This window comes from Macaca thibetana, chromosome 3 (assembly GCF_024542745.1).
Source record: "Macaca thibetana thibetana isolate TM-01 chromosome 3, ASM2454274v1, whole genome shotgun sequence".
Classification (NCBI taxonomy): domain Eukaryota; kingdom Metazoa; phylum Chordata; class Mammalia; order Primates; family Cercopithecidae; genus Macaca; species Macaca thibetana.
Window position 1 is genome coordinate 19,778,488 of NC_065580.1, and position 21,134 is coordinate 19,799,621.

General features: G+C 39.1%; 1 protein-coding gene and 1 pseudogene across 2 annotated transcripts in view; one reads left to right on the top strand and one right to left on the bottom strand.

Moving 5' to 3' along the window:
- Positions 1–828: 828 nt before the first annotated feature.
- LOC126951129 (rRNA-processing protein FCF1 homolog) lies at positions 829–1,928 on the top strand (annotated as a pseudogene). Its single transcript, XR_007724364.1, has one exon. The product of XR_007724364.1 is annotated as an rRNA-processing protein FCF1 homolog (transcript).
- A 6,213-nt stretch (positions 1,929–8,141) lies between these two features.
- Positions 8,142–21,134, bottom strand: part of IFT56 (intraflagellar transport 56) — a 66,467-nt gene continuing 53,474 nt past the window's right edge. The window contains exons 15-18 of the mRNA XM_050784995.1: positions 19,931–20,000; positions 18,676–18,782; positions 12,563–12,696; positions 8,142–10,812 (exon numbers count right to left, since the gene is read on the bottom strand). Coding sequence (XP_050640952.1) covers positions 10,701–10,812; positions 12,563–12,696; positions 18,676–18,782; positions 19,931–20,000 — 423 coding nt within the window. The 3' untranslated portion in view covers positions 8,142–10,700. The remainder of the gene's footprint in view (positions 10,813–12,562; positions 12,697–18,675; positions 18,783–19,930; positions 20,001–21,134) is intronic.

Genomic DNA, 21,134 nt, shown 5'->3' on the forward strand with positions numbered 1-21,134 from the left:
AGATTACAGGCACCCACAACCATCCCCAGCTAATTATTGTATTTTTAGTAGAGACAGGGTTTCGCCACGTTGACCAGGCTGGTCTCGAACTCCCGACCTCAGATGATCCACCTGCCTCCGCCTTCCAAAGTGCTGGGATTACGGGTGTGAGCTGCTGCTCCTGGCCTAACTTCTTCATTTTTTTAAGACAAGGTTTTTGTCTGTTTACCCATGCTAGAGTGCAGTGGTGCCATCATAGCTCATTGTAGCCTCAAATTCCTGGGCTCAAGCAGTCCTCCTACCTGGGCTTCCCAAAGTGCTGGGAATTACAGTTGTGAGCCACCGCGCCTGGCCTATAACTCCTCAGGTTACTTGATAGCCTTATGCAGTTTTACAACATGCGCTAAACACAAATGAAGGGCAGATAAAAACATTATATTTAAAAACCCAATGTGAATGTACTTTACACCACTGAACTGTATACTTAAAAATGGCTAAGATGGGCCGGGCTCATGCCTGTAATCCCAGCACTTTGGGAATCCAAGGCGGGCAGATCACCTGAGGTCAGGAGTTCAAGACCAGCCTGGCCAATATGGTGAAACCCTGTCTCTACTAAAAATACAAACATTAGCCAGGCGTGGTGTCACGTGCCTATAGCCCCAGCTACTCGGGAGGCTGAGGCAGAAGAATCACTTGAACCCAGGAGGCAGAGGTTGCAGCAAGCCAAGATCATGCCACTGCACTCCAGCCTGGGTGACAGAGCGAGATTCTGTCTCAAAAAAAAAAAAAAAAAAAAAAAAGGCTAAGATGGGATTCTGGAAGAAATAAGAGTGTGATGTGAGTGTGCAGAGGCAAAAGAAATCAAGGAATTATGCAACCATGAAGCCAATGCTTAGTCTCAGACATCAGAGGCTTAAAGAAAGGGATCGATTAAAACCTAAAAAGGAAGAAAAGAAAGAATCCAACATACTAAAGGAAAGAGAAGTTCCTCAACACCCTTCCTGCTTATTTTTCCAATATAATACACAGCTGGGCCACCTTACCACATCCTTGTTGACACCAACTTTATCAACTTTTCCATTAAAGCCAAATCAGACTCAGTGCAGTCAATGATGAACTGTCTGTAGGCCAAGTGTATCCCTTATATAACTGATTGTGTAATGGCTGAAATTGAGAAATTGGGGCAGAAGTATTGAGTGGCTCTAAGAGATCTCCACGGATCCAAGGTTTGAATGATTACCATGCACACACAAAGGAACCGATGCAGATGACTGCTTAGTACAGAGAGAAACTCAGCACAAATGTTGCATTGTGGCCACGGTTGACCAGGACCTTAAAAGAAGAATCTCCAAGATTCCAGGAGTTCCAATCATGTACATTTCTAACCATAGATACAACATCCAATGAATGCTAGATGATTATGAAGTCCCTGGGTTCTAATTCTTACAAGACAAAGTTTCCCTGCCTTTCTTTTTTTTCTTTTTTTTTTTTTAAGAGATATTAAATGCTTTTATTTTCAATATTAAAAATCAGTATTTTAAATATTAAAATGGCGCTAATTTTAACAAAATGGCAGAAAAAAACCCCAAGGTACAATCTACAGGGAAACTCATCTTGACGCCCCCACCCCCCGCAACACACAGACCTGACTAGGCCCCAGTTGTGGGTGCCCAGCAGAGCTCCCAGTCACATCCATGTCCACACACACACACTCATGACAGGCTGGGGACTGGCCCAGGAGCAGGTACCAAAATAGTTTTAGAAACAACTGTCCAGTTCAGGCACTAGAAAAATACTCTTTCCAAAGTGAGGGGAAAGGAGAGTGTGTGTGGAGCGGGAGGTGGCACAAGGTGCTGGGCCCCACCTGTCCTCTTCCTTAGGCAGCAGGCCCCCAGGGCAGCCAAATGCCTGCAGGAGGGCTCAGTTCTGGCCCAAGTCCCAGGCCCACACTCTGGGGCTGGTGCTGCCTTTCTTTGACCAATTTTCCTCTTGTTACCAGTTTCCTCTGCCTTTCTTTGACCACTTTTCTCTTGCTGCCAGTTCATTGAACATGTAATAGCATGAATTATTATTCTATTCACCCATTTGCTCTATTATGAGCTGAGTATGAATAATTATGCTCACTTTTTTTTATGCTGCTTTGAAATTGATATTTTGTCTCATTTAAAAATTTTAAGGCTGGGTGCAGTGGCTCACACCTGTAATCCCAGCACTTTGGGAGGCCAAGGTAGTTGGATCACTTGAGGTCGGGAGTTTGAGAGCAGCCTGGCCAACATGGTGAAACCCTGTCTCTACTAAAAATACAAAAAATTAGCCGGAGGTGGTGGCAGGTGCCTGTAATCTCAGCTACTCGGGAGGCTGAGGCAGGAGAATCACTTGAACCCAGGTGGCAGAGGTTGCAGTGAGCCGAGATCATACCATCGCACTCCAGCCTGGGCAACAAGTGTGAAACCCTGTCTCCAAAAAAAAAAAAAAAAAATTTAAATGATAGTCAAGGTACAAAATCTCAGGAAGGATACGTTTTATACTTTGAGTTCTGTTGTACAATATGGTGAATACAGTTAATAATAGAGTGTTTTTTTTTTTTTTTTTTTTTTTGAGACGGAGTTTTGCTCTTGTTGCCCAGGCTAAAGTGCAATGGCGCAATCTCGGCTCACCGCAACCTCTGACTCCCGGGTTCAAGCGATTCTCCTGCATCAGCCTCCCAAGTAGCTGGGATTACAGGCATGCACCACCATGCCCGGCTGATTTTGTATTTTTTAGTAGAGATGGGGTTTCTCCATTTTGGTCAGGCTGGTCTCGAACTCCCGACCTCAGGTGATCCGCCCGCCTCGGCCTCCCAAAGTGCTGGGATTACAGGTGTGAGCCACCGTGCCTGGCCTAATAATAGAGTATTATACATTTCACAGTTGCAAAGAGTAAATTTCAAATGTTCTCATCACAAAAATATTAAGTATTTGAAGTGATGGTTATGTTAACTAGCTTGATTTTGTTATTCCACATTGTACCCAACAATTATGACATCGCTCTGTGACCCATAAACTTATACAATTATAAATTGTTAATTTACAATAAAAATAATTTGTTGCAAATAATGGTTAAGATGGTAACTTTTATGTTATGTGTATTTTAGCACAATTTAAAACATTTTTTTACAGTTCACAGGAGCCAGTTTAAAGGAACTCTTGCCGGACAGCTCAAACATCAAAATAAATAATGTTTGCAATTAATTGATACATATAAAATATGTAACACGCCATGGTTTCAAGGCTCATAATCCCAGCAAGCAGGCAGATTGTTTGAGCCTAGGAGTTCCAGAACAGCCTGGGCAACATGGTGAAACCCTGTCTCTACCAAAAATACCAAAATTAGCCAGTTTCATAACCCAGTCTCAAAATAAATAAATAGATAAAAAATTTTAAATACAATTTTAAAATTAAAAATAAATAAATACAAATTTAAAAAATCTCCATGGTTTCATGATACTTAAAAAAAAAAAAAAAAAAAAAACCTTGTTGGTTACTATAGAAGCTTGCTAGGGCCCTTGTTTATTTTTTTGAAAACTGATAAAAGAATTTTTCTTCCTCTCACCTTCCCTGTATAAACTGATTTTGAGAGTAATCAAATAGTTCAATGAGAAAGTTCTTCTTTACAGAATTTCAGTCAAAAAACAGATAACGAATGGCAGAATTAGGAACTCACTATTTTGCAACCCTAAATAAAAGAAGGCCTCTCAGCATGATGATCACAGCTGCTCCAACAGTTAAATGAAAGGTTGAAGGCGAGCTTTGCAATGGAGGGATCAGAGGGAGCCGACTGATTCTTAGCACCACCTAAGAAGCATAAAGTAACTGAACTTGAGTCTACTCAGCCTTTACATCTAATTACCAGTGTAAAGGCAATCTGAGTTACATAGGAACATGTTCAACAATCCTACATGGTATCAGCCAACCAAATTTGTAACATGGAGCATTCTACAACACAAATGACTCAGTTTCTCCAACAAATCAATGGCTTGGGAGAACAGTGGGGAAAGTATAGCCATTAAAAAAATAAGTGGGCCGGGTGTGGTGCCTCATGCCTGTAATCCCAGCACTTTAGGAGGCTGAAGCAGACAAATCACGAGGTTAGGAGTTCGAGACCAGCCTGGCCAACATGGTGAAACCTCTTCCCCACTAAAAATACAAAAAATTAGCTGGGCGTGGTGGTGGGTGCCTGTAATCCCAGCTACTCGGGAGGCTGAGGCAGGAGACTTGCTTGAACCTGGGAGGTGGAGGTTGCAGTGAGCCAAGATCACACCATTGCACCTCTGGCCTGGGCAACAGTGCGATATTCTGTTTCGGAAAAAAAAAAAAGTGTAGGCCAGGTACAGTGGCTCACACCTATAACGCCAGCACACTGGGAGGCTGAGGCGGGGATGATCGCTTGCGGCCAGGAGTTTAAGACCACACTGGCCAACACAGCGAGATCTCATCTCCAACTTAAAAAAAAAAGTGTAAGGGATACAATAGCTAAATGTAGTGTTGTACTTAGTTTGAATCCTAATTCTAGTAAACCATTTTGGAGACAATTGGAAAAATGTGAATAAAGACAAGGTATTAGATGATATGAAGAAATTATTTTGCTAGATATAAAGATTTCTTTTTTTTTTTGCAGCCTGGGCAACATGGTTCTACCAAAAAAAGTAACAAAAATTAGCCAGGTGTGGTGGCACATGTCCATAGTCCCAGCTACTCCGGAGGTAGAGGTGGCAGGATCGTTTGGGCCTGGGAGGCGGAAGTTTCAGTGACCCAAGATTGTGTAACTGCACTCCAGCCTGGGCAACAGAACGAGACCCTGTCTCAAAAACAAAACAAAACAAATTTTTTTGATGATACAAATAACGTGTTGATTGTAGAAAAATCAGAAAATACAGAATACAGAAAGAAGAATATACAATACCCAGTTCCATCATTTGAAGATAATCATTGTTCTTATATTTAGGAGCGTTTCCTTCTAGTTACATATTTATAAACTTAGTTTTGTTTTACCTCAGTTGCACAGGATTGGGTTGGTCATACTCTCTGGCTCAAGATGACACTCTCTCAGCAGTGGCCCTCTTTTATTTAACTATTTATAGTTTTTTTTAATTGTATGTTTATTTATAGTTTATTAAGGAATAAACCCCTGTGGCTCATCATCTACATGAAAACTAGAATCTGATAATAATCTAATATGGTATGATGAATCCTGATGATTATCTATGTGGCCTCCTCTCCATCTCAGCCGCTCCTCCCCAACTTGGTAACCACCATGCTGACTAGAGTTCATCATTCCCCTGCTTTCCTTCTGAGTGTATATGTTAGCTGTCTTTAACTTATAAAAGGTTACTGCTCTAAGAAATATATTGTTGCAAGAAACTGTAGTTCATTTATTCTATATAATATTCCTTTGTGGCTTTACTACAATTTATTTATCCATTCTCCTGTGAACGGATATTTGGGTTGTTTCTAGGTTTTCCTGGGAACAGTTCTGACAGGTAGTTAAATTTCATACTTCAAATTTCATCTTAAGATACACTACTTCCATGCCACATGCCACCTTTTCTTTTTATTTCCATAGGTTTTTGAGGAACAGGTGGTGTTTAGTTACATGAGTAAGTTCTTTAGTTGTGATTTGTGAGATTTTGGTGCACCCTTCTCCTGAACAGTATATACTCAACTTGTGGTCTTTTATCCCTCACCCCCTTCCCACCCTTTCCCCCTGAGTCCCCAAGGTCTATTGTGTCATTCTTATGCCTTTTGCATCCTCATAGCTTAGCCCCCACTTATGAGTGAGAACATATGATATTTGGTTTTCCATTCCTGAATTACTTCACTTAGAATAATCATCTCCAATCCCATCCAGGTTGCTCCAAATGCCATTAATTAATTCCTTTTCATGGCAGAGTAGTATTCTATGATACCACAGTTTCTTTATCCGCCTGTTGATTGATGGGCATTTGGGTTGGTTCCACATTTTTGCAATTATGATTTGTGCTGCTATAAACATGCGTGTGCAAGTATCTTTTTCATACAATGACTTCTTTTCCTCTGGGTAGATACCCAGTAGTGGGATTGCTGGATCAAATGGTAGTTGTACTTTTAGTTCTTTAAGGGATCTCCACGGTTTTCCATAGTGGTTGGACTAGTTTACATTCTCACCAGCAGTGTAGAAGTGTTCCCTTTTTACTGCATCCACACTAACATCTATTATTTTTTGATTTTTAAATTATGGCCATTCTTGCAGGAGTGAGGTGGCATCACATTGTGGTTTTGGTTTGCATTTCCTTGATCATTAGTGATATTGAGCATTTTTTCATGTTTGTTGGCGGTTTGTATATCTTCTTTTGAGAATTGTCTATTTATGTCCTTAGCCTAGGGTTTTCTTTTTTTTTTTTTTTTTTTTGAGATGGAGATTTGCTTTTGCCCAGGCTACAGTGCAATGGTACGATCTCAGCTCACTGCAACCTCTGCCTCCTGGGTTCAAGTGATTCTTGTGCCTCAGCCTCCCGAGTAGCTGAGATTATAGGTGCCTGCCATCACGCCTGGATAATTTCTGTATTTTTTAGTAGAGACAGAGTTTCACCATGTTGGGCAGGCTGGTCTCGAACTACTGACCTCATGATCCGCCCGCCTCCACCTCCCAAAGTGCTGGGATTATAGGCGTGAGCCACCATGACCGGCCATCTCCTTCCTCCTTCACCACAACCACCAAATCAGCCCCTAGGTGTATTTGGTATTCAGATTTCATTTAAAGAAAAAGTTTTGATGGCAACAAATGTGCAAACTTCTCTACACACTCCACACTCAACTGATGACATTCATTTTGTTGTGTGCTGTCTTATATTCTTCTCATACTCCTGAAGCTCCATGTTAAGGTAGTTTACAGGCACGTCACTAAGTCCCTCGCTCTGCTGCTCTGAGACCATCTTAATAGCCAGGAGTACTGTTTGAACATTATCATAAAGTACATACTGTAACCTTGAACCCTTGGTCTCAAGTGATCCTCCCTTCTCAGCCTCCCAAGTAGCTGGATGACAGGAATGTGCCACTACAGCTGGCTAATTAAAAAATTTTTTTTTTTTTTTTTTGTAGAGACAGGGTTTTGGTATGTTGCTCAGGCTGGTCTCAAACTCCTGGCATCAAGTGATCCTCCCACCTCAGCCTCCCAAAGTGTTGGGATTACAAGCATAAGCCACCGTGCCAGCCTAGAATTTTATAGGATGAAGAAAAGAGAGACAAGATGACTATTCATCTAAGAGAGAGATGTTCTTAATACAGGAACTAATCACTATTTCATTTTTGCCATTAGAAAGAAGATTGTGATATCATGCCTGTTATCACAATATCAACTATTGTGATATCATGCCTGTTTGCTAGCACCTTTCTGAAAGTGCACTAAGCCATAGAGGAGGAAAGCAGTCCCTTGGCTTCCATCTACTTGGATGCATGTGATGTGTGTGGCACACGTGGCAGAGCCATGGGCATCTTGCTAGCTGTTGAGCTTTGGGATCCATTCTGATTGCTTCTCCCAAATGAGGCAGGAAACATCTCATTCACATGGATACAAACATTCCATTGCCTTCTTTTATTGCTTAGTACTTTATTTCCACTGATGACATCAATCACATTATTGTGTTTAGTTGTGTATACTTCTGTTAGAGTTCCTTAAGAGCCAGGCCTGTGCATTATGTATCTTTGCATCCTAAGTACCTGGCATATGCTTAGCACACAATAACATAATAATTAGACGGGAACTGAATATATGAGGTTAGACCTCAGAAGTCACTTGCTCTACCAGTTACTGTATGTTTAATTATTCAGTCAACAAGTATTTGAGAGCTTTCTATATGTGATGTCCTACACTATGTACTGGTGATTTAACTTCTGAATGGGTTATAATTCAGCATGAATGGGCTGTAATTCAGCAAAAAGCCAAGCCTAGTATGATTCAGCAAGAACCACCAGCCTCTTAGTGGAAAGGGTTTCTTGGGGAATATGTACTTTCCTCTCTTTTAAAGAGTAACTTATGGGGTCCAAAACTTTATTTCTCTCCTTTCATTCTAGGGCTAGGAAAAAAAGGATAGAAGGCACATGATGTACTTAGGTCCCACCCTCATCACACTCAACAGAATATCATACTAAGAACCAAATAATAAACTTTAATTTGAATAATACAGTAGAATATAATAATTATTTTGAGGTACAAAAATAATTATAAAATATTTTTCCCATTTGCAAGTAATGTAGGCTATAGACTATAAATAGTACCCTGATGCTAGAAACTGTACATATTTCACTACATGCCTAAGTCTGAGTCTTCCTCTCTCCTCTATCATCACATGTAAGAAAACCAGCTGTGCAATACTACTTTGCAATCTTGAAACTCTGTTAAGACATTTCAGAAGTAGCTATCTTTAATAACAGAATGAGATGGTACCTTTCTTTATGTATGTTTTTTGAAGATGAAAAACATAGATGAAAAAGTTTACAAAACTCAGATTTCTGCCATTTTTGGAATATCTGCTTTTTTTCCCCCCCCAAAAACAGGAAAATGTCAGAGAGAATCTAGAGTGTTGAATTCAACAAAAGCTCATTTGAAAGTAAACCTCCATCAGTGGAAAAGCTTTTTGACTACAGGCAATTTGAAAATAATAGCAATTCACTGGAAGACAAATTTCACTGTGAAAACCTGCTGACGAGTTCTGCCTGTCTTTTTCTATTACTGTGTTTCCTAATATTTTAAGTGAGGTAAGAATTATAAGAATGATTCTAAAAATTATAGCAGGTTCTACATAGATGGGACCCCATCTAGTTCCTAAGATGCCGAGAGCCATTTATTATTTAAAAAGTAAGAACAACATGAGGAAACAGAAGCTTTGGCATATGAAAAAAGATGTAGCTTTGCTTCCTAGAATTCAGTTATTTAGGCCAGTTTATTTTGATTTGTGCTCTGAGCTGATTATATATGAGTCTAAGATAAAAGACAGAAAAACTGGCCATCTTCCCGAGTAGAGGTGAAATAACCCCTTGTGACAGTCCTGAAGGTGAAGGCGATCTTCAGTCATTGATCTCTTCTTGGCTGCTTTCACTCCTGCCATTTTTTCACCTCCTTTCTATACAACTCCTTCATCCACAAGTGGAGTGCTGGGATAAGTGGAACAGCTAATACAGTACCTATGGGGATTTTCCTGACTTCAGTGCTTGAGGAATTCTTTCTTTCTGTTCTCTTCCCATCTATTCTCTTCTAAGTAGGGATGGCTCTGCATTTTCTAGACCTTAAACTAGAAACCTAAGGTAACACTAGGTACCTTAAACTAATAGAAAAAAACTATATGGTGTAAAAACAAAGATAGTATAAAACGTAGAAAGATGTGGGTCTGTTTTCTGGAAATAGGTTGTGAGCTTAAGAATGCTCAGTTTGGCCGGGCGCGGTGGCTCAAGCCTGTAATCCCAGCACTTTGGGAGGCCGAGACGGGCGGATCACAAGGTCAGGAGATCGAGACCATCCTGGCTAACACGGTGAAACCCCATCTCTACTAAAAACTACAAAAAACTAGCCGGGCGAGGTGGCGGGCGCCTATAGTCCCAGCTACTCGGGAGGCTGAGGCAGGAGAATGGCGTGAACCCGGGAGGCGGGGCTTGCAGTGAGCTGACATCTGGCCACTGCACTCCAGCCTAGGCGACAGAGCGAGACTCTGTCTCAAAAAAAAAAAAAAAAAAAAAGCTCAGTTATATAATAGGTTTATGTTATAAGAGCTCAGAAACATGGGCTGGAATACGACTTACGACAGAGAGCCTAGCCATTAGGAGGTTCCCTCAGAGGACTTTACACAATTCATGTTTTATTATTGTTACATTAATAAGTGCCCGTAATGCATATAAATAATCACTGTAGCCCTACTTTCAAAACTGATGTTTGTTCAGAAAGATACATTAACAAAAACCTAACCTGCTTTGTTACCTAAAATATTATGGTACCAAAATATAATGGACTAGTGAGATTCATAAACATTGTTTCTTGAATACCTTTAGAGGTACTGCAATTTTTTTCATAGTACTCACCTTTTAAAACACTGCAGTACTCATCTTACTGCACTGTAACATGTCATTATTATCAACAATTTAATTACTGAAAGAGTAATCCCACAAATCTATCCTATTAATGACTGGACAGTTTGATAAAGGAACTTACTGCTATTCTTAGAATCACATAGCTAGTTATTCTTCCAAGATTCAGAGGTGCAGTTATAAAACCCCTTATGGAATTCCCCAATAAAATGGGATAATGTACAGAGATCCCTTAAAGTTAAATGATAGAATGATGCTGATTCTTGAACATCAAAGATGTTTGTTATTGCAGCCAGGGGACAATGCCATAAAACACTAACAAAAAAAAGTTATACTGTTTTCCTTAAAGTCAGTAAATTATATAAAAGTACTCTGAGCATTTTTGGAAGAAAGGCACCAGATAAGTCCAAAGTCTTATTGCTAGTAGGATCATACAGGGTCACAGACTATGGCACTCTGTTCAGCCAGGAGACTAGGTCTCAGCAAGTCAGTCTCTGACCTTGAGGCTTAAAGAGCAAGGATGGAAAATGTCAATAAAACAGAGCCCTGTATCACAGATTAAACTGGAGTGAAAATGATTTCCAGTTTTATGCCAAAGTAGAAGCTGGTTCCTAGGATGCTGGAGCTATTTTAGATGGGCACTCTGTTTTCTTTGGCCCATTTCTTCATGATCCGGATCATGTATTCTACTTGGGTGTTACCTGTGCTTCTCAGTAAATGGAGCACTTCTCGAAGGGTCTCTCTGAGGAGAAGATTTAAAAAGACAAAATGTTTCAATGAAGAATGAAAATTAAAAAACAAAATAAACTCTGAACTGTCCTTCATACTGTATGCCTTGTGGGGCATTTTTGGTAATAGACTCTTCCACTGTGTATTTATAAAGCAATTACAAACTTACTAGCCTTATGTTTTCACGGTGGCATAGTAAAATGGAAATTATGTGAAATCTTTCTTACCAATCCAAGTATTCTTTGTTTATCCATACTACCTATATACATACTGATAATCTTTTTGTCCTTTCTGAGATGATCTAAATATTCCAATTTCTATTCTTATTCTGCATGACTAGAAAGGGTATATCCAGAAGTTGGGGTTCAAGTTCTAGCTCTAACAGCAGCAAGTCACTTAGTTTGTCTAACTTGTGGATTTCTCCCTTGTTTAAGGTGGTAACCACCATCAACTAGGCATCACTCTCAAATTTATAAAATTTTACAAAGCCAAAGGAATAAGGGATTTTTTTCAAGAAAAATAATACATGAATAAATATGGAAGAGAGGAACATTAAGGACTAAGCCTAGCATTTATGTCTGAAGTAATTTAAATTTAATTAAAATTAAAACATATTTTAAGTAATGCATGCTAAAACTTCCCTATTGCCCTAGCAAATCTATAGGCGACTGCCTATGATCCTATTTGCTTAAGAGTCTTCTCATATTTTCTATTTCTTTTTCCCCACAAACAACCTCTTTCACCTAACCAAATGCTTTTAAACTTTTACTTAGAACTAGAAGTACTATAAGGTAGGAAGTAATGTTCGATAGATTATTTTCTTACAAAATTATCACATTTCCTATTCATATATGTATCAGTAACAAATACATTCCATGAAGTTATTTTTAGAAAATGGATTCAAGTTGGTTTTAATGTTTGTTTCAAATGAAACTATATGCTGGGCATGGTGGCTCATGCCTGTAAGCCCAGAACTTTGGGAGGCTGAGGTGGAAGGATCACCTGAGGTCAGGAGTTTCAGACCAGCCTGGCCAACATGGTGAAACCCTGTCCCTACTAAAAATACAAAAATTAGCCAGGTGTGGTGGCACGTGCCTGTAATCCCAGCTACTCGGGAGACTGAGGCAGGAGAATCACTTGAACCCAGGAGGCGGTGGTTGCAGTGAGCTGAGATCACGCCATTGCACTCCAGCCTGGGCAACAGAGCAAGACTCTATCTCAAAAAAAAAAAGAAGAAGGTATAAACCACTTATTTTATGTAAACTAATGTCTCAGTATTTCCTAGAATATGAGAAAGTGAAAGAAAACAAAAGAGTTATCAACCACATCTACTCCATTCCTAATTCTTTGAGACCTAAAGGACACAAGAAAAACCCAATAGGCAAAAAAACAAAAAACAAACAAAAAACCCAAAAGAGTAGAAGAGTTAAATAAAAACACTTTGTTTATAAAAATGGCTATTCATTTGGAACCAAATATACATCCTGCTCTTATATTTGGAGACTGTTAGTGTACTCAATGTATATATGACTTAGAATGATCTGATCCTATTATATATGATTTAGAATTATCTGATTCTACAAAATGAAAGATTTCTGGAGGAAAATGGTCAGACAGAAATATTTAACATCAACCTTTTTTTTCATCATTCTAAAACATCATTAAAATTGTGTGTTTTCAGAAGATATCATCCAAGAGAACAATTATTTTCCTGCACAAACAAGCAAATGATTAGAGGTAGTATTTCTTGCCTGTTTACTTACTTGGGTTCTCTCCCAGCTACGATCATCTGGAAAATGCCCACACAGGCACCCCTTTTGCCTTCCCAATATTCAGGGTTGGGATCCAGTCTCTCAAGGACATCAAAAGCTTTGGCAGAATAGTAAAACTGGCCCATCTGAGTAAGAGAAAGTATGTGGTAATACTTGCAGTAAAAAGATTGCACAGAAAGAACCTGAACATAAAGATAACATGAAACGGAACTGTATGAAGTAAGTGCATGGGTACTGACAACATTTTCAGTTAGCAAGTTAGAAAAACTTCAATTCCTAATTAAAACAATAAGAAGGAAAAATACAATTTGGGTACATAGGTTCAGTTTACACCACCTTATGTTCACTCGGTTTTCAACAGTATAACATTTTTTCTACATAGAGTCAAGTTATGCTACAATCAGCACTTTTGCCATTTCTTCTAATTGTATTCTAATCTTGAGGATAAGCTCTGATGATTGTGATTTGAACTGAGTATTTTTCAAGTCTCTTCAATACATTCTTTTCAGATGACTACTATCATTCATTTTATGCTAATTTGATCATGTTCAACTCGAGAACAGTCTTTCCCTAGTCTTGTTCCTAAATTCTCAGAATGCTTAGATGTATACTGACTACTATTCTAAACACTAAATCTTTCAAATGTTTAATGCATTTTGACAGACATTTTTCCCAAATGTACTACACATATCCTTGGCCTCATAGAACATGTTGAATGCCATTAAATTTTGCTTAGATTAGTTTTCTTTTATTTTAAAAAAAAATTTTAATTCATTATTTTTTTAGAGATAGGATCTGGCTCTATTGCCCAGGCTGGAGTGCAGTGGTACCATCATGGCTCACTGCGACCTCAAATTCCTGGGCTCAAGAGATCCTCCTGCATTAGCGTTCCAAGTAGCTGAGACTACAGGTGCACATCACCATGCCCAGCTAATTTTTAATTTTTTTCAAGACAGGCTCTCACTATGTTGCCCAGGTGGGTCTCAAACTCCTGGCCTCAAGTGATCCTCCCAGTTTGGTTTCCCAAAGTGCAGAGATTACAGGCTTGAGCCACTGCGCCTGGCCAGATGAGTTTTCTTACTTGGCAATCGTAAATGCATACTGTTACCAATTTCACCTAAGGCTTCAAATTGCTGGGCAACTCTCTTTATGGTTTATAACTTCTTTATTTCTGACAGATGTGTTTCTAAATCTTTGACAGTTTCCTTAAGACAGCCTTCTTAGCTTAGTCTTATTCTGTACTTCATAGGGAAAACACAACTTTCCTCTCTTCAATTCAAATTATATTTACACCTTCATTCATCCTTTCCTCCTTTCTGCCTAATCTCACGTGAAGCTTTTTTTTATTATGTTCAAGGTTTTTCCTTCTATTTATGTACTTTTTAAAAAAAGAGTCTTTATTGTGAAATAACACACATATAGGATGGTATATGAAACATTCACGTACAGCTTACTAATCATAATGTGAAAATACTGTAAACACTACCCAGGTCAAGACACTGAGAGCAACACAAAAGCTCTCTGTGTGTCACTTCCAGACCATAACTCCCTCTTTCCATACCCAGAGATAACTACTCTTCTGACTTTTATGGTTATCAGTTCTTTGACTTTATGTTCTCTCTTATGTACACACATCTTTAAACAATATAATTGAGTTCCGCTTCTCAGAACTTTATATGAACGAATACTGTAAATATTCTGTCTTGTACCTATGATTCAACATTATAAGACTCATCTATATTGCTGTATATAGCTGTAGTTGATTCATTTAAAAAAAATTTTTATTTGGAAGTATTAATAATTATAGATCCATGGACAAAGATAAGACAGAGGTCACGTGTACCTTTCACCTAGTTTCCTCCAAATGTTACAGCTTACATAAGGATCGTAAAATATCACAATATAAAAATCAGGAAATTGACACTGGTATCGTGTATGTTGATGATGGTCCTGTTATTTCATCCTGTGTGTAGATTCATGTAACCACAACCATGCAACTATCAAGATATCGAATTACTGTTTTGTTTTTGGACACAAGGTCTTGCTTTATCATCCAGGATGGAGTGCAGTAAAGCAATCACAGCTCACTGCAACCTTGAACTTCTGGGCTCAAGTGATTCTCCTGCCTCAGCCTCTTGAGGTAGCCACCATGACCAGCTATTTAAAAAAAATGTTTTATAGGACAATGTCTCACTATGTTGCCCACGCTGACCTTGAACTCCTGGCCTCAAGCAATCCTCCTGCCTTGGCCTCCCAAAGTACTGGGATTACAGGCAGTACTGGGATTACAGGCATAAGCCACCATACCTGGCCAAGATGCAGAACTATTATATCACCACAAAGATTTCCCTTGTTACTCTTCTACAGTCATATGCACAGCCCTCCCTGCTCACCATCCCTAACATCTAACAACCACTAATTTGTTCTCTATCTCAATAATTTTGTCATTTCTTTTCTTTTCTTTTCTTTTTTTAAGATGGAGTTGCGCTCTTGTTGCCCAGGCTGGAATGCAATGGCACAATCTCGGCTCACCGCAACCTCTGCCTCCCGGGTTCAAGCAATTCTCCTGCCTCAGCCTCCCAAGTAGCTGGGATTACAGGCATGTGCCACCATGCCTGGCTAATTTTGTATTTTTAATAGAGACGGGGTTTCTCCATGTTGGTCAGGCTGGTCTCAAACTCCCAACCTCAGGTGATCCACCCACCTCGGCCTCCCAAAGTGCTGGGATTACAGGCTGAGCCACTGCGCCCGGCCAATTTTGTCATTTCAAGAATGTTACATATATGAAAGCTAACAGTATGGGACCCTTTGAAACTGGCTTTTTTCCATCAGTATAATGTCCTTGTTATTCCCTGTTAATTCAAGTTACTGTGTGTTCCAATAGCTTGCTCCTGTTATGGTCACTCTGCAAATTCAAGAGGGACTCCCAACCAAAGTTTGGTTTGGATGGTGAAACTGAGGACACCACACACACACAGCAAGAGGATATGAAACATTTTCTTACACAGTTGAAGTCTAGGGAGAGTAGAACGGCCCTATTAAGCAGATCTGAAAAGGCCTGAGAGAGCACGGAAAGAAGACTGGCCTTTGTGTTTACTGTGGTTAGGAGGTGGGGCCGTGGTGAAGGTTCCTGTGCATGGGCAGGGACTTGTGTGGTTTAAATCACCCTATGGTGCCAAAGGAGGGAGCACGTAGGTTTTCTTATCATTTTGCCCAGATGTGGGGCACAAGGGGAAGAAGTAGGGGTGAGGCTTAAAAGCTGTCAGCAGTCAAACATCCAGAAATGGAGTCAGACTTCTCATTATAGTTCCTTTTTATTACTGAGTAGTATTCCAGGCCAAACCAGTCTGTTTAACTATTCACCTACTGAAAGACTTTGACTGGCTCCAGTTTTAGGCTATTACAAATAAAGCTGCGATTAACATTTAAATATTAAAATTTGTGTTACTAACATTTATGTATTTCTGTGGATATAGGTTTTCATTTACCTGGGATAAATACACAGGAATGCAATTGCTAAGTCATATGGTAAGTATGTTTATTAAAGAAACTGCCAAACTATTTCACAGTGGGTTTTTTTTTTTGATCCTTTTAATTTTGACCTATGTATATCAATATATTTAAAGTGAATTTCTTGTTGAGAACACATAATTGGGTTATGTTTTTTAATCCACTCTCTCAATAGATGTCTTTTAATTGGTATACTTAGACCATCTACATTTAATTATTGACATGTTAGGGCTTAATTCTGCCATTTCCCCCCTTATTCTCTTTGTTTTTCTTTGGCAAGGACATCACACATATGCTGGATAAAGACATGATTGTGTGATCCCCACAGAAGGAAGATAAGAAAAACCTGTATTTGACTTTTCTAGCCTTCACCTACACCTATCTTTTTCCTGCTGTTCCTGTAGTGTGATAAATTTTAGCCATGAGTATAGCTTTATATTGAGTCATATGAGTCCTTCTAGTAAATCACCAAACTAGTGGGTCGTCATGCGACCACTGAGACACTAGGTAATGCCAACTTGTTTTTCAAGTAGTTATCTTCCTTTGATGTTAACCCTATTCCCCTCTCATCTCCTCTAGGGCCTAACTCCATCAAAAATGCCCTATCCTCCTGAATTTTTAATCTGCCTGTTCAATGGCTCATTTTCTTCCGCCTACAGATATACTCCCCTATCCCCACTCTGAAAGAACTCTCCACCCCATCCCCCCCAATCCCAAACTCTGATTTTCCATTTAAGTTAGCACTACATTTTTCCTCATCATCAATATCAAATTTTTTAAGACTCTGGTCTACATGACACTCGCTGCATCTGCTTTGTAATCTGACTCTATTCTCTACCTGTTACTGTCTTCTCAGTCCTCATGCATTTCTATCCAGTTGCAGATTTGACAGTCTCCTGCCTTGGCTTTTGATTAAATAGGAGCAAGGAAAAGTAATGAAAAGCATTTTTTTTTTTTTTTTTTTTTTTTTTTTTTTTTTGCCTATTCTCATTGTTTTCCTTCTCTTGCGGTTCATCCTCTCTTTCATTTACTCTTGTTTCCCTTTCTAGACCTTAAACACTGGTGTTCCGCAAGGTTCCTCACCCCATTTACTGGTTAATCTTATTCTCTCTCATACTCTGCTATTGCTGCTGCTGCTGCTGCTGCTACTACTACTACCACTGCTACAACCATTGTGATTACCACCACTAACTACTGTTAACTTCTAAATCTACATTGTTAACTACTAAATCTACATTGCTAATCCAGACGAATACCAAAGCTCCAAGGACAGCCTGTTAATTTCCTACTTCTATTATCTCTGCTGGGAGCCTCAAAGACACTTCGGATTTAATATATCTAAAACTGAAATAATTTCCTGTCTTCTAATGTTTTCCTTCCCTCTGCCTCCCCTAATTTATTTAAGGGCATTGCCACCCACCAAGTCATGTTAAACTATTGTTTAAGTTTCCTATGTCTTAAAATCTTTTCCACTGATAGTGATTCACTTCTTTTTTTGGTAATGATTCACTTTGAAATGAGCTTTTGTTGATTAATTTAATACAAGATTCTCTTTACCTGACACTTACCTGTATTTTTGACATTTTTGGAACAGATATTCCAAAAATAGGAACTTCTAGAATTTGAGGCTGATTTTTAAAAAACATTAATCTATAGGCTAGGTCCCAAAACTACTACCTCCTCCTATCCTTTCCAACTCCCCCCAGCCCCCCCCCCCACACACCAACATATACACAAAACAGCCATTCCTTTACTAAATCTGACTAATTTTTTGTTCTCTTTTTCTGGTTCCTTTGTCTTTCCTGTCTGCCATTTGTACCTCAAAGTTTGGTTTGCATCTCTTCTCACTTTACATTGTACTTGGGTAATCTCACTGTTTTTCAGGGCTTCAGTTAATCCAGTCATGCACTTCACAACAGCATTTTGATCAATGATGGGCAGCATATATGACTGTGGTTCCGTATTATATTTTTACTGTGCCTTTTCTATGTTTAGATATGTTTCAATACACAAATATTAGCCATTGTGTTATAATTACCTATGGTATTCAGTACACGAACATGCTGTACACGTTTGTAGCCTAGGGAGCAATAGGCTATATCATATGGCCTAAGTGTATAGTGGGCTATACCATCTAGGTTTGTGTAAGTGCACTCTGATGTTTGTACAATGACAAAATCACCCAATGACACATTTCTCAGAACTTATCCCCATCATTAAGCAATACAGGACTGTACTTAAATGTTGATGACTCCCAATCTATATCTCTAGATGTCAGAAGACATCTTTCTTGAGCTTCAGTAGCAAATTTCCAACTACCAGATGATTATCTGTACATCAACACTACCTAAAGATTCATACCCTTTAGAAATCTAAAACTTCCTCTCTAATCATTTCATATACACGTAAATCTCTGAAATACTGCCTATCTCTGAGTTCAGTTCATTCATAAAAAGAATGGCTTCTCTTATAACACTATGTGAATCCTCTCGCTACTAGCCATTTAGTCTGTAGGACATTTTCCCCTAATATTTAGCCAATGCAGCAATATGATACTAATCTTCAATGTCCCCTTTAGTCTCAGTCAGACTCACCTTGTAGCAGTCATTAGCAATGAGCTGTAAGAGACTGAAGGACTCGCCAGAGGTTTCCATCTTAAGATAAAGTTCCCAGGCTAGTCTTGGTTTCTTATTCATAATATCTGCAAAAGGAATCAAAGATTTGTAAACAAATGAGTCATTTTTACATGTACAAAAAATAATTTCTGCACCTTATTATTCTATGGATTTGGTTCCGTATTCCAAATAAAGTGGTGGAAAGCTTTCATGGAAAGCTTGCAATGTTGGTATTCAGCTGGCTCCCTGCCAGAATTCTACCATACTTAAAATATTTAAGTTAGGAGTCACATAATTATGTCTTTCAGATCGGATTGACTTCTGGTAGTTCCTACTTTGCTCATATGCTTAAAAGAGGATAACTATCATTCATTCAATCCTACTCATAGTTTCAATCTCACTTAGAAGATATGATTGCTAAATTTTCCTCTGACTACAAAAACTCAGTGAACATTTTACTTAATTTTGTTTTTTTATTGAGACAGAGTCTTGCTCTGTCACCCAGGCTGGAGTGCAGTGGTGTGATCTTGGCTCACTGCAACCTCTGCCTCCCAGGTTAAGTGATTCTCGTGCTTCAGCCTCCCCAGTAGCTGGGATTACAGGTGTGTGCCACCATACCCAGTTAATTTCAGTACTTTTAGTAGAGCTGAGGTTTTGCCATGTTGGCCAGGCTGGTCTTGAACTCCTGACCTCAAGTGATTCGCCTGCCTCACGATCCCAAAGTGCTGGGATTACAGGTGTGAGCAACTGTGCCTGGCAAACATTTTAAATCTTGAGTTTTAAAAAGGAGCAAGAAAAGATAGTGAGTGAGAGAGAGAAAGAGACAGAAAGTAAAGTTCTATATCAAAAAATTACATTTTTGACATTTTGCCACTTTTCAGACTTGACCCATAGTGAAAAGTTACAATTAGTGTAGCAACATCATTTCACAAACAACACTAGAAGCTGAGACTCTGGAAACTGTAATGAGACTTTAGAAAGAACTTGACATTTTTCAGGCTATAAGTACTAGGTCAATGCTATATGGTAGAACTAATCACAGGGTAAACTTGCATGACACATTTACATGGCAACACTTACTGAGTTGCATTAACAACCCTTAATTTCAGTGTTTACTCATTCTCAGAACAAAATGCAAAATCAAATTAGAAAACATTCCATGCCATTTCCGAACAGATTATGTAACCAAAAAGAAAAAGAGGATTCTTCTTGTAACATTTAAAAGAAGACTCACAGCACCGAGCTAACCAGCTGAGGTAAATGTAATCATTTTTCATTTTCTCACTTTGGATCAAGAGGAACGCCTGCAAGAAGAGGAAAGAAAGGGAATACAGATGAGGATGGTTTTGCAACAAAAATACCCATTATTGGCTTGCCTTAGATTGATAATCACTGTAGCATTATAGATGACCAAATTCTAGGCAGGCTGCTAAGAAAAGTAAGGGACAAAATTGTGGCGATTTTAAAATATTGGCCGGGTGCGGTGGCTCATGCCTGTAATCCCAGCACTTTGGGAGGCCAAGGTGGGCAGATCACGAGGTCAGGAGATCAAGACCATCCTGGCTAACATAGTGAAACCCCGTCTCTACTAAAAATACAAAAAATTAGCCAGGTGTGGTGGTGGGCGCCTGTAGTCCCAGCTACTTGGGAGGCTGAGGCAGGAGAATGGCATGAACCCGGGAGGTGGAGCTTGGAGTGAGCCAAGATCACGCCACTGCACTCCATCCTGGGCGACAGAGCAAGATTCTATCTCAAAAAAAAATAAAAAAAAATAAAAATAAAAATATTACACCAGAAATTGATACTACAAGCTGACAAAAGTTGGTAAGGATATAGAAGATTCAAACAGAATAATTAACAACTGTATGATACATATTCTTTTTAAGCATATATGACCATGCTACACACAGGTCAGTAAGGCAAACCTCAACAAATGGCACATGCCACCATACTCAGCTATTTAAAAAAATTTTTTGTAGAGATGGTGTCTCACTATATTGCCTAGGCTGGTCTCGAACTCCTGGGCTCAAGTGATCTTCCCACTTTTCAGCCTTCTGAAATGTTGGGATTATAGGTGTGAACTAGCTCGCCCAGCCCAGACCACATTCTATGACCACAAAAATACAATTAAGTTAGAAATCAAATAAGTAAAGAAACATATTGATAGTCATCAAGCTGTATACTTATGATTTGTATACTTTTCTGTACATATGTTATATTTCTATAAAATTTGCTAAAAAGGGAAAATTTTAATATGGTTATAAAATCTATGGCTATTCACATTGTACCTTTTTTTTTTTTTTTTAAGAGACAGGGTCTCACTATGTTGCCCAGGCTGGAGTGCAGTGGCTATTCACAGGCATGATCATAGTGCACTGCAGCTTAAAACTTCCAGGCTCAAGCCACTGTCCTGCCTCAGCCTCCCAAGCAGCTGGGAA